This window comes from Pezoporus occidentalis, unplaced genomic scaffold, assembly GCF_034315485.1.
Source record: "Pezoporus occidentalis ecotype Australia unplaced genomic scaffold, CSIRO_AGI_Poc_V1 ctg38, whole genome shotgun sequence".
NCBI classification, from domain to species: Eukaryota; Metazoa; Chordata; class Aves; order Psittaciformes; family Psittacidae; genus Pezoporus; species Pezoporus occidentalis.
Window position 1 is genome coordinate 3,958,539 of NW_026915702.1, and position 14,594 is coordinate 3,973,132.

At 37.2% G+C, this 14,594-nt stretch overlaps 1 protein-coding gene and 1 long non-coding RNA gene across 13 annotated transcripts in view; one reads left to right on the plus strand and one right to left on the minus strand.

The window, feature by feature from the left end:
* Positions 1 to 14,594, plus strand: part of CACNA2D1 (calcium voltage-gated channel auxiliary subunit alpha2delta 1) — a 389,699-nt gene that overhangs the window by 171,099 nt on the left and 204,006 nt on the right. For all 12 annotated transcript variants that reach the window (XM_062631969.1, XM_062631970.1, XM_062631958.1 and 9 more), the window contains exon 4: positions 11,232 to 11,291. In XM_062631969.1, coding sequence (XP_062487953.1) covers positions 11,232 to 11,291 — 60 coding nt within the window. The remainder of the gene's footprint in view (positions 1 to 11,231; positions 11,292 to 14,594) is intronic.
* LOC134170535 (uncharacterized) lies at positions 8,451 to 10,111 on the minus strand. The gene is made up of 3 exons (XR_009967295.1): positions 9,959 to 10,111; positions 9,740 to 9,843; positions 8,451 to 8,711 (listed from the first exon to the last, which is right to left on the minus strand). It is a non-coding gene; the product is annotated as an uncharacterized LOC134170535 (long non-coding RNA).

Consider the following 14,594-nt stretch of genomic DNA (forward strand, 5'->3'; position numbering starts at 1 on the left):
CTTTGCTCACATTTGACAAAAATATATGTGGGAAGAACTGATGCTAAATCATAGAATAGGAAAGGAAGGCCTTAATAAGAAATCTATGTGCAACACTAAGACCCCATTTTCTCATCTTTTTCATACAATGTCTTTTATTTGACGTTGTTCAAAGTGTAAAGGAGTTTCTAAATCCAGGTTTCAGAAGGCTTTGGGGATTTTTCTCAGCATGTAAGAAGTCAGAAAGTTTGTTGTAAGTGTAAAAAAGTGTTATAACATTTTGACAAACTTAGCTATAATGGCTGCAGTCAGCTCACTTTAGATATGTGTATATACATATATTGATAGATCTATATATTTAAATATATATAGACCTATATATTTAAATATGCATATGTGGTAACAGTAGGCTACACACTTCACAAAATTACCAAGAAAATCACAAAAGAGGTTGGCTGATGATTCCGGGAATAAAGAGATAAAAAAGGTTTCTTACTTGTTATGCCATCATCACACATCTCTCTGTGCCTGATAATATTTCCAGTTCCAAAGGGAAATTGTAGTTTTATTTTTTTAAAGAGAAGCCAGATGGTGAGTTATTGATATGTTTTGCTTTAAGATCTACTTGTACCATGACATTCTTGACATGTCCATTTACTTTCTCTTTCTTATAATTATGTTTTAGCCTTTTTGTATTACCTTTTTCTATTCACCATTTGATTCTGATGATGATTTTCAGTATGTAGCTGTAGCTGGAATCAAAGAAAACACATTTTTAGGATGGTGCTAAATTAGCTGTTATGGTTCAATATATTTCCTTTATAGAAAAGAAGCATACAAGACTGAGAAAAAAGAAAGAATTAACATCAGATGTGGAAGTGACATAAGGAAGAGGCAGTTTTGAGATGGGATAATGCTTCTTGATTGTGTTCTTTGAGCTAGAAGGTGGCAATTAGATTTTCATACCCAGAAAAGTGTGAGACATTCTAATTAAGCACCTTTTGGAAGAAGTCATCATAGATAAAACCGAACTGCTTGTAGTAGTTCTCAAATGTGTCACCTGCCAGGGTTACAACAGAAAAAAAATCTACATTTTTATTTTTATTATATATATGTATATAAAAATTGAAAGGAAGTTATTATTTGAATGTTGATTCAGATATGTACATCACTCACTAAGGTAGTCAAATACATTTTAAACATAGCTATAGGTCATATATGGAATTATAAAAAGGGTGAAAATAAAGAAAAATACAATGTATTCAGCCAGAGCCTAAATGTTATGGACATAGGTGTTACTAGCACCTGACAATAACATTTTTGTGACTTTGGTTAAATTGTTTCACCTTTCTGCTTCACTTTCCTTTACGTGTTTAAATACCATTAACATTATTTACTTCACAGCGGCTGTGATAAGTTAATTACTTCTGTAGCCCTGACAATATGAACCATTAGTTTTTAAGTTGTAGGTTTTAAGATGAAAAAAAAAATATTTTTTCACATGTAAGTGGGTTTTTAAGATCTTATGGTGCAGAAATGTGAACCGACTCCCTTACTGAAGATGTTAATGGTAACTTGAACCAGGTTAGATTTTCTTTATAATCACAGTTATACCCAGAAATGCACTGACATGCCTAGAAGATAAAGGTGATGCATTGTCCAGTATGTGACATAGACACGAAAGGAGGTGGTGAAGAGAAAGAATGGCCAAAACAGTGCATGTCTGTTAAGGATCACTGACTCTAGAAGAATATCTCTGTTTATGAATTTTATGATCATGTAACACACACAGGGCTTGAGGCAGCAGGAGTGAAATCTCAGTGAAGAGAGTGGAAATCCTCACATCAACTTCAGAGAGTGAGGATTCCAGAGAACAGTTCTTATGGAGCTCAATGACCTTGAGAGATATTTAAGCATTTGCTGAAATGTTTAATATATGAACATGGATCTTTTAATAGCTATCCCGATGGCTATATAATTAATAATTATATCCCTTTGGTGGACCTGTGGCTGCATAAGAAGTGATCACAATGACTAAGAGTGTTTTATGGCATAGGTTCAGCAACCATTGCTTTAGAACTGTGCATCTATATTAGGATAAAACTTGCATTTGAGAGAAATTAAGGTGTGTCTGCATATACACAGACTGGAAAATACTACAGAAGCTAAATGGACTGAGGAAAGGTAAAAGACACTGGTTTTAACATTCAGCTCTTACATTATTCTCTACCTTGAATTGCAGAGTATTTTTACATTACAATCTGAAAGGGTTTTCTGTTGGAGGGTAGGAAAATAGTATATACTATAGTATGTATAGGGAAGGTTTGGAGTGCAACACCTCTTCTAAAAGGTATTTGAGAAAGTTGAGAAGCAGCATGTTATTACGCTTTATTTAATAAAAGAGAAAATAAGGAGCTCTGGGCATCTTGTTACGGCAATGCAAAGCCAGGTGTCGGAGCAGTTGAGGCTTTGGTGTGTTTCCAGCATGGCAGTCTTGACTGACATGTTACCTCTGGGAAAATAAAAGACATTTTTAGGGTTTACCAGTAGAAGGTCATTTTCCTTTGCACTCATTTTTCTCCAGGACTCACAGTTAAACTCTTTTTATTTCTCTTGACTAGAATTATTTCCATTAGGGAAATGTTGCCTGAAAATAGCATGCAGTATTAATGTTTCATTTGTTTCTGTTGTTGCCAACAGTAACATGTTTCCTTGGCTCTCACCCACTGACTGCTGATGAGATCAAGTTGATTATTCAGCAGCTATAGCCTACCACCTGCTCCATTTTTTTTATCTTGACATGCAAAGCTGTTAATACACTGCCTTGCCATGTTAAAGTCACAGTTGTTATTCAGCTGTGGGTTTGGGATTTTTATATATATCTTTTTATATATATATATTTATGGAGAGGATTCATTTGTTAACAGACTTTTAATCAGTCAAATTCAGATTGATTCTGTTTCATACATCTGAGGACCTAAGAGAAGATGCTGATTTGTATTGTTTTTTACTTTCATTTCACATTACGGTTCTACCATTCAAGCTCTGAATTTTAATTATGAATGAAGTTGTATGTTTCCTGGGTCCATGTCTGGAAATGTTATTTCAGTGCAGATTTCAGTGTTATCTCAATTTTATTATAAATCATTAACTACTTTGGACTTTATTGGGCTGGTTAAGGTTATGAATGTGTATTAATGAAATCAAAAGATTTAGTCCCATTCCTACAGAGGAAGAGATCATATTCTCTGTTCACTCTTGTTATTTCTTGAAAGTCTGGATTTTGCTCTTTATATGAATACATATGCAATTATGAGGGAGCTTAAAGTTGTATCTGATGATGTGGCCAAAGGGACCTTTGACTGTCATTTCAGCAGAGACTAAATTGACAGGTTTCTGATCTTCTTTTGGGATTATAACAGCATTACATCTGTCCTCTGTAACACACAAAGTGTGAGTAGATCCAGAACTGACTACATATCTTTCAATGTAGCGTTTCATACCTAGTTATAGTGAATACATATACCTGTGTACAGTGAATTGCATTAACTAGCAGATGATATTTTAATATCATAATTATGATAATAAATATACAAATAATGATAATTTTAAACAAAAATACTGCAAACAGTAATCTGAGTATTTATATATTCAATATATATCAAATGTTATCAATTTATGTGAAATAATATAACAATATATTGTTATTGAACTCATATAAAGCCACAATATTCTGTAAAATTTATTGTTCAGTTTGACTATGCAATGAGGCAAAATAGAGCTGCTATTGCATCCCCTATTTTTTTAAAGGTAACTGACTCTTAATAAGGAGGTATTTACTTTATTTGTTCTTTTTCCTACTTTTCCTTTTGACATAAGTCAGTTGTGTGCATATTTCAGTTATTTGTTCATATTTGGATCCTAGTCTGATTTTTATGGAATTGCTGACATGTATAATTTTTAAGCAGTGAAGGTTTGTATTTTGCTTTTTTCTTTTTTAACTGGATACTTAGTGAGGAGATATTAAAGGATCTGTGAAACAAGCTGAGCTGCATCTAAGTTAAAGTTGGGGTTTTTCTTGTAAGTTAGAGGAAAATTACATTGTTGAAATTTTAGAACACTTATTTTTGAGCAGGTTAGTTTTGACATTTCTAAAATAAGTGTATGTAGGCCTGATTTCACCCTGGGTTGCTGAAAACTACACATACACTACAGCTGAAAATCAGGGTAACAAGGCATTGCCTACTCAATATATGTGTCATCTTCCAGTCATGCCTGTGAAGTTCCTAGCTCATCTGTGAATCTTAAAGAGTTTCCTAAGGCAGACAGTAAACTGGAGCTGGTGGTGTAATGGAGCAATTGGCAGTTTTAGTCTAATGGTGTCTGAGTGTGTCCTTCACTTTGAGCATGTTTGAAAATATAACACTAATGTGACTTGCATTTAAGGCATATGAATTACTAGAGTGAAAATGTAATAAGCTCGAAGGGTTTGAAACCTCTGCAAATGAGAAGGATAAATTACATGTTAAAAGAAGTAGTCTTTTGCTGTTTCTATACACCACTCTAGCAAAATTTCATTGCTGGATGTTGATGCATTTGACAGACCATTTCTTACTCCTCTTCTCAATTCCAACAATTGCAAGCATCCTAGACACATATTCAGATTTGAGAACTGAACCTTCTTCCTCCCTCCTTCTACCCATAAATGGGGAAAGTGTAGAATTTAACAAAATGCTGCTTCTTTACCTTCTGCTGAAAATTTCTAGCATTCCTTGTTGCTTTTTAATAATAGTTGAACAGAATTATTTTGTACACTCATTCTGCAGCTTATTAGGTTTGTAGGGCATTCCACACAAAGCATATTTCATACCTCATGGACTGGACTCGGTGTTCCAGTCATAGAAGATGATTTTGTGCTCCCTCTGCTTGTCATTGTGGCTCTATTTGATTTGTCCTATTCTCTGTTACTCAGAGAGGTGCCCTCCAGCAATGGTTTTGCACCTGCAGTTCATTTATATGATAATTTATCAGATAATTTGATACCATTAGCTAAATTCTTAAATCCACACAATAACAGAAAGAAAAAAAAACAGGAGAAAGAGCTCTTTCTAATTCATGTTTTAGAGAAGAGCTGCTTTTATTTAGTGGAGAAGTGTTACTGCGCCAAATGGTCTTTTGACTTTACCCTTTCTGACTTACCTGAAAATTTTGTCAGAGATAGATGATTTTATGACACAACATTTTAGATGTCAAAAGCCACATATGTGCTCTATTAATTTAGGGTCTCCCCCTTCCAGTTTTCCCTATTAAAATCAATATGATTACTCATGTTAGAAAGCATTAACTTCACCTGGAATACTGTAATCTCAAGAAGTTTAGTTCAGATTTTGCTTCCCATTGATCTTTTCTAACCAATGTCTTCCCGCATGACATCCTCGTCACTAAATTGGAGAGACATCAATTTAATAAGTGGACCACTCGGTGGATAAAGAACTGGCTGGATGGCCGCACACAAAGAGTTGTGGTCAATGGCTCAATGTCCCTCTGGAGACCAGTAACGAGTGGTGTCCCTCAGGGATCGGTGTTGGGACCAGTCTTGTTCAACATCTTTGTTGGCAACATGGACAGTGGGATTGAGTGTGCCCTCAGCAAGTTTGCCAATGACACCAAGCTGTGTGGTTCGGTTGATACGCTGGAGGGAAGGAATGCCATCCAGAGGGACCTTGACACGCTTGTGAGGTGGGCTGATGGCAATGTCATGAAGTTGAACCATGCCAATTGCAAGGTCCTACACCTGGGTGGGAGCAATCCCAGGCAGAGCTCCAGGTTGGGCAGAGAAGAGATTCAGAGCAGCCCTGCAGAGAAGGACTTGGGGGTGTTGGTCGATGAGAAAATGAACATGGGCCGGCTTCAGTGTGCACTTGCAGCCCAGAAAACCAACCGTATCCTGGGCTGCATCAAAAGGAGCGTGACCAGCAGGTCGAAGGAGGTGATCCTGTCCCTTTATTTACTCTGCTATCTTGAGATGGTTAGTGTGAGATGTCCCTGCCCATGGCTGGAACTAGATGATCTTAAGGTCCTTTCCAACCTTAATAACCATATTCTAACCATATTCTGTTCTGTTTTGTGGTTATTTTAGATCTTCTGCTTTGGAGGAAAACCACTAGAAGAGTAAAATTTCTCTGTGGAGAATTAGCCTGACTCTTCCTGCAGTCATTTAATGAAGCAATGGGAATAAAGGTTATCGTGAATCATAAAAAATGATTATCACTATAGTTGTTAACAGAGAAAAACCTTTAAAGCTCTGTCTTTTAAATATGTGGAAGGTGATAGGAATTCTTTTCCATTTCTTTTTAATATGCTGTCCTGGGTTTGGCAGTAGCAGTCGTTTTGCTCCTTCTTAGTAGCTGGTGCAGTGCTGTGCTTTTGACTTTCAGCCTGGGAACAACGCTGATAACACCGATGTTTTTAGTTGCTGCTCAGTAATGTTTACTCTGACCAAGGGCTTTCTGCATCTCATGCTCTGCCAGGGAGGAGGGGAAGCTGGGAGGAGGCAGAGACAGGACACCTCACCCAAACTAGCCAAAGAGGTATTCCATACCACAGCACGTCATGCCCAGTATATAAACTGGGGGCAGTTATCCGAAAGGGCTAGATCGCTGCTTGGGTCATGCTGGGTATTGATCGGCGGGTGGTGAGCGGTTGTATTCTCTTCCCTTGTTATTTCCCTTATCATCATTATTATTGGTGGTAGCAGCAGTGTATTTGTGTCTTATCTCAACCTGTGGGAGTTACATTCTTTTAATTCTCCTCCTCATCCCTCTGGGAATGGTGGGGAGGAAGAGGGGGGAGTGAGCAAGTGGCTACGTGGTTCTGAATTACTGACTGGATTTAAACCACGACACAAACATGACAGCCTGGTGTTGGAAATGAGGTCATCCTCTTAAAAAAAACGGATGGAGTCTGAAATAAAATCACTGTTCATGTGAATAAAGCAGAAATGGCTTGAAATGTGTTAAACAAACACACGAAATATGGATTTTTCTGTTTATTTTTTAACTTAAATTGCTTTCTGTAATTTACAGCTGAATTAGGAAAAAAACCAAACCTATCCATTTATATTGTTGGTAATGGTTAAGAGTGGCAAACAATCTTTTAGGTGTTATTTTGAATTGTGGTCCAGAGTACAATAACATCAGCTTTTTTTGTTTTTAAAAAGCTGATTTCTGATTGTGTTAGATTGTGTGTAATTTTAGGCCAGTAATCTGTAGGAAGAGTGTTTTCATAAATTTCACAGTGTCAGTAGGCCTCTAACATACTCTTTTTCGTTATGACTCCTCTCCTGCCTCATATGACAAGAGTGAAACTGGCTCCAAAGAGTAACTGGGGAATATATCATATGAGGTCTGTGTTGCATACAGGAGAGCAATTACAAGCACACTTTTTTTTTTGGTACTTTATATGCTTCAGATTTCCTCATTAACAGTCTTCTGATCAGATTGCCATCGTGGCACAGCAGATGCTGGAGTAAGAGACAGGCTGTAACACTGCAGTGTAAATACATGAAGTAAAACCACACTGTAGATCTTAGAATCATAGAATATCTGAAGTTGGAAGGGATCCATAAGGATCACTAAGTCCAGCTCCCTGCTCCTTGCTGGACCACATGCATACCATATGCATATAGAAATTCTATAATATTGAAATAGTGTGTGTTCAGTAGGGTTAGGGATAAGCACAAACCAAAACCCTACTGTTGGTCACCATCTTTTAAAATCTAAGTATTAAAATTCTGGTTACATTTATACTGTGGATGATGGTATTTACATAATGGAATACAGCAATGCATAGGAAACAACTTCTTATTCGAGGTAGGGAAATATGAATTCTCTTGTAAACTCATGTGCTACAGTGTTAGTGATCAGAATACTTTTAAAGGAAAAAAAAAAATTGCTTACAGAAGTGCAAATACATTTCTTTTCTTTAAAATTTTGTTGGTCTATATTAAAGCTGTAGTGAAATCACAGTACCAGTCTTCTATTGTCACCTCAGACACTTTATCCCAGTCTTTCCAAATCTTTTCCTCATATTTCTCTCTCATATTTTATGTGCAATTCATAATAATCTACAGAAGAACAATATTTATATTCTAGATACATATATGAAAACTGTTTTCAAAGCTACTTTTACATGGCTTTTACACTGTTCAGGCAAGAACAGGACTGAGTATTTTGTTTGTGTTTTAAAGTCAGGACTTGAAGTTTATTGTATGTGTCTACATTGTGGTATTTAAATTTGATATGTTCTCCCGGGGTATTTGTCTTCCTAAAAAAAACTTTAAAAAAATCCATGGATTTGGTATTTTTGAAAGCTTCGTAAGGGTATTGATGTCTAATAACTCTAAGCTTACACATTCTATAATAGCTTGATATATCAAGGGGTGGTGAAATACTATTTTCAAGATAAAATACTTAGAGTGAAAAGCACAAAAAGAAGATTTATTTCATTGTACTGAATATAATTGTAATTGTGCCATCAGCTGACAGAATTCTGTGCTGGTTAGGAGGAGATAAAGATATGACATGTGCACAAAAATGAAGGTTGGAAGATGAATAGGCCTTCTAGGGAGCTGATCTTTACAGATCAGATAAAGATTCTTCAGGTCTCTTTCTTGCAGTCTGTGCTACATCAAAGGCTATCGTTCCAGATGACTTGGAACCTGGGGACAAGACCTTCAAAATGGACAGTTTTGAGGTTGACAGGCAGCTGGACTTTGGGGTTTTTAGTTTTGATTTATTTATTTTTTTATTTTTTTTTTTTATGTGAGTGTCTGATCTCTTTTGTAATCCCTTTAAAAATTAAAGAAACATTCATAGGCTGATGGACTAAATAACACTTGCATTTTATCTATCCTCCCCCTTAACTGTTTTGCTTTAAATCTAACTATTCTCATTTAAAGGTTTAAGGATATCTAGTAGAAGGTAACTCTTGACATCTTTTAAAGTTTGGTTAAAAATACTTACTTGTGGGCACCCTGCACACTATTGAGAAAGCAGCAAGGGAGAGAGCAGTTCTTACCCATTTAAAAAAGTTGTGTTGTTTTGTTTCTTAAAAAGAGGTAGAAATAATTGTTGAATCTAGGAACATTTATTAAGCAGATGTTTGTTTAATCATGGTGTATTCAATCACTTTAAATCTGACATGCTACTGTGTCAACCACAGTGGCTGAATCTGTGGTTTGAATCACATCAGCTCCTGTGATCTCTTACTTAGAAGAGCCATCTCACAGCTGTCAGGCATCCTCCAAAAGCATAAGAATAGATGAACCCTGTTGGCTTTGCAGTCCTCTCTTCCTGGTCATGGTTTCTCAAATCAGAGTAATCTGAATTCATTGCCTTCATCTGAGAATCCTTGCTCTCCAGCAGACTGCAGGGCTTTTAAGAAATACCTTAGAATCACCGAATCATAGAATGGTTAGGGTTGGAAAGGACCTAAAGATCATCTAGTTCCAAGTGACTCACCACCCTCACAGTAAAAAACTTCCTCCTTATATCCAATCTAAACTTCCTCTGTTTAAGTCTAAACCCTTTACCCCTTGTTCCATCACTACAGTCACTAGTGAAGAGCCCCTCCTCAGCATCCTTATAGGCTCCCATCAGATACTGGAAGGCTGCTATGAGGTCTCCACACAGCAGCCTTCTGTATCTGAAGGGGGCCTATAAGGATGAAGTAAGTACCTTGAAGTAAGTGAAGTACTTACCTTGAAGTATGCCAGAATGTTTATATTACAGGATAGCTTTCTTCCTTCTCCACTTAAGGTGGTGTTAAATAGAGCTTCATACCAGGACTGAAAACATCTCATAGCTTTCATCTTCACCGCACAAATACAGAGACATGGAGTAAAAGGTTATTAAAACCTAATATGGAGAAATACTGGTTTGCATGTTTGTTTTAGAAACATTTCTGCTCATATTCTTACATATACAAATATGAATCTCAGCATTTTAGTATTAGCTAGAGAAGCCTGTGGGGAACTGCGGTGGGTCACAGTGTTAGAGAGATGTTACCTGATTAAACCCTCATTGTAATGAGAGGGAGAATGGGATATGTCAGGTGTCAGCTTGCTGTTGTGATGCTCCTCTGCTAGTGTTCTCCAGAGACTCTTCCATCAAAACAGGGAAGGCAAGACCTGACATTTGCATCTCTCAGATACAAGCAGGCATGATTTCTTTGAGAGAGATGAAAAACTAGTCCCTCCTTGTGTAACCAAAAAGGGCACAGGCATCTTGAGTTTTCTTCACAATCTAGCTGTTTTTGACCCCAGTCTGAGGTGGAGGTGGGAGGCTGAGGTGAGGCTCTGACAGCACCATCTCTGCCATTCCAGCTTATGTGAACTTTCTGGTCTACTCCTTTTAGCTGTTAGCAAGAGCTGACAGTTGACTCAACTGAAAACGTGACTTAGACCAATTCGTTTTGTGTAGGAGTTGGTCTGAATGTTAAGAGGATCATAAGGCTCCCTGTGCACATATTGTTACACAGTAAAGCGTTTTCATCCCTAGCTGTCTGGTGGGTATTGTCAGGCTATTTCTGTTGGAAAGTTACCATGACTCCCCAGAAACACTTGCTATTTTTTTTTGTTGGGTTATAGAATAACTTAGTAATAAAATTAAGTAAGTCACTCAAAAATTAGGAGATGACTTGAGTCTACATGAACTAAATTCATACCAGGTAGCTACTTCTGCAGAGGGAGCTGGCTACTATTTGGATGGGTGCTTGCTTCCAGGGCTCTGGCATGGGGGATGCTGTGAGCAGTTCAGCTGGAGAACATGCAGGACATGGCAACTTCTATATGCAGAAATTAAGTAAACTTCTCACAAGTGTGGACAAACAGCTTTTTGAAAAGACATGTCACCAACACAATGGATGTCTCTGTACAACAGATTGATTTGAAAGAGCATCATTGGATCATTCTTGTGCACTGTGCTTTGCTTACCATGGGGCTGAGGACAAACTGGATTTCAACTATTTAAATAGGAAAAATGCCTTCTAAGAGGATGCCTGTTACTCTCCAACAAAAAATAACATTTTTGAAATAAGATGGTGCATCTTTACTCAAAAGTACATAATTTCAAAGTGAATACAAAAAAAGCATTGATTTATAGAAATTATATATAGAAAAAAAAAAACAGATTTTGCCAAGTGAAGAATCAATACATACTAAAATTTATGCCCTTTCTCTCTTTGGTCTCCAGCGCCTCGCTAAAGAAGCAGAAAAGTACCAAGCATCACATCAGTGGAGGGATGAGTTTGGGGTAAGTTTCAGTTTCTCCCCTTTTAACCTTGTATTTTTCCATTTTAAAATGTTAAATATAGTCTTACAAACATGCTGCTTATATATACTCACCACAGAAGGAGTCATTGACTATGAATGGAGATTTGGTTTTATACAGTAAACAGAATCAAAGTCTGGGTGTCTAGAGACTAGAGTGAGCTTTTAAATTCAGGAGGTCATAGGGGAGTGTTGTGGTTTAAACAGCTTCACAGAGAGAGGGACATAGATCTGAGGTGTATAGAAGACATCTGTTTTTGACATACAAGGATTGATTACAAAGACATATGAGTAATGGTTAATATCAGTTAAAAGCACTGAAACACATAATCATAGAAAAGATTTTTATAAGTTTTTTTTTACTTATATGGTAGAAAAAATGGGAAAAAAAGCTTAATACAGAAGGATTTGGTTATCTACAGGACTATATGACTATACTGGGAATCAGAAACTATTTTTTAGAATCATCTTTATACGTTAATAACTGCATCTCTATGGTATTCTAGTACTGGTAAAAGAGGCCCTAATCCAGTAGAACACTGAACTATCTTCTTCAGTGATTTCAGACTTTACTGAAAAACAAGTGACACGATTCTTTATTACTGAGCATGCCAAATTAATATTGTGCTGCATAATTATAAGCCTGTTAATTTTAGACTACAGTTCCCTGCTGTGTCAGTCATTTATTATGTCTTCATTACCTGTTTCTTCAGAAAATATAAACAGGTGGTGCTTTTTACATGATACTGCTACAAACTTAGATTGTGTTTGCAGATCCACTGGAATCATAGTGGTGCGCAGTTAAATGTACAATAGTTTTGTATAACATTGTTGTGGTTTAACCCTCGCTGGCAGCTGAGCCCCACACAGCTCACTGCCCCCCCCGGTGGGATGGGGAGAGAACTGGAAGAGTAAAAGCGAGAAGACTTAACGGGTTGAGATAAAAACAGTTTAAGAGATAAAGCAAAAGCTGAACACAGGCAAAGCGAAATAAAGAAGTCATTCACCACTTCCCACAGGCAGACAGGTGTCCAGCCATCTACATGAGATCAGGGCTCCATCACATGTAATGGTTACTTGGGAAGACAAACACCACCCCCCTTTCTTTCTTCTTCCCCATCTTTATATGCTGAGCATAGCACCATATAGTGTGGAATATCCCTGGGGTCAGTTGGGGTTAGCCTCCCTGGCTGTGTGACCTCCCAATTCCTTGTGCACCCCCAACCTCCTCACTGGTGGGGTGGTGTGAGGAGCAGGAAAAGCCTTGACTCTGTGCAAGCACTGCTCAGCATTAGCTAAAACATCCGTGTGTTATTAGCACTGCTTTCAGCATGGATACAAAACACAGCCCCATACCAGCTGCCATGAAAAAAATAAAATCTATCCCAGCAAAAAACAAATGTCCTTTCTGATCCAGTGTTTCTCAGACACTTGGACATTTGAAAACAAAGAGACAAAAAAAACCCAAACAAACCAAACACCTGAAGTGAAGCCAAATAATTCAGACAAGAGCAACTCACATTTAGGAGTGTAAAGAGTGTCTAGACAGGGCCTGAATGCTTTTAAGTGTGCTCTCGGTACAGGCACAGGTTCTAATACATGGTAAAAGAGCACATATTCCATAGGGGTGCAATAACGAGAATGCTACAGCAACCTTTACTGCTGATCTGTCTCTGTTTTGAATAGAAAACAAAACCTGCAAGTTTGATGGACACAATGCAGAAGAGTGTGAATACACTCAGATGCTCTTTTTAATCATTTTGCTGTTTGCTGAGCACACTGGCATCACATCAACACTGTCTCAGCTTTTGGTTTCCTTTTTACCTTTTACTTGCAATCGAAGTTAGTCGTACCAGAGAGGCTTCTGGTCTTAACAGAATTCATTGCCATGGAGTGATCTCAAAGTAATTTTGAAATGTGATTTTATATTAATGTTGTGGCTCGGGCAAAGACTATGGTCAGAATTAAAAAAAAAAAGAAAAAAGCTGTTGGATTTATAATAAAGTAACTGCAAACTGACCTTGTGCTTTACTGACTTGGATGGGAACAGTGCACACTATGTAATAGCCTTGACATTAGGTTATGCAATTAAATTTCAAATAAATGTATTAAGCCTCTTATAATTTAATTTGTTCCATTTTTGCCAGAAGTAATCTTTCTTCTGTTCTGGCCTACTTTTTAGCAAGTGCCTGTTCAAATTAGTTTGCACACAGATCTTTGTGATAAACTTCATTTTCACTTGAAGATTTATACTCCTAATAGTTGTGATGGAAAATAGAAGATATACCATAAAACTTTCTGTGGATGAGGGTTTGTGAAGTACTTCTGATAGTACTTTACACATTATGATACACATTATGAATGTTGTACATCATGCTGTACAAGGGTTATTTCTTGTCCAGGATTTAGTTTTGCGTGATAAAAGCCCTTCTAGCAGCATTGCGTGAGTCACTGCAGACAGAAACTCTTTGGGACAATTTATTTCTGCTTCTAACGAGCTCACGATCAGCAATGTCCTTGACAGTCAGATTGCAGTCGAATACTAGGATAGAGTTTTAAGAAGAAAGTATCACCAACATTACTTCTGGGGAAGTATATATAGGCTTCCTTCAGTGGAATAAATCCAAAAGAGGAAGGGCAAAGAGGGCTGGTCATAATACCAAGGTCTCTACAGAGCTACAGGGGATGTGTCAATCAAAAGACTGCTAGAATGCCTATTCTAACACCTTAGTCAAAATATGAGTATAATTTTCAGCAAAAGAAGCATGTAAACATTAAACATTGTTAAAAGTTTTATTTGCAGGTTAATGCCCTATATAATAAATATTCAGTATCCTTGGATATGGTCTTCTGAAATTATCTAGTACAGGAAAGAATCTAAGATCCAGATTTGGTCCCTCAGCGTCATTTTTCTTATTTCAGCTAATAATTTCATGCAAAGATTGTCAGAATTGTCTAAAGGAGAGAATTTACTTGCTTTTATAAAAACAAAGTTGGGACTAAACCACTGATAGAAACACAAATCCACATCTAATAAAATCCACTCATCATTGGCCTCCACTTTACATCAAGCCATTGACAATTTGAGTGCGACCATTAAGCCAGTTCCTTATCTACCGAATGGTCCACTCAGCAAATCCATGTATCACCATTTTAGAGGCAAGGATGTTGTGCAGGATAGTACCAAATGCTGTGCACAGGTCCAGGTAGCTGACATCAGTCACTCTTCCCTTGTCCACTAATGCTGTAACCCTGTGATAGAAGGTCAACAATTGTGCCAGGTGCC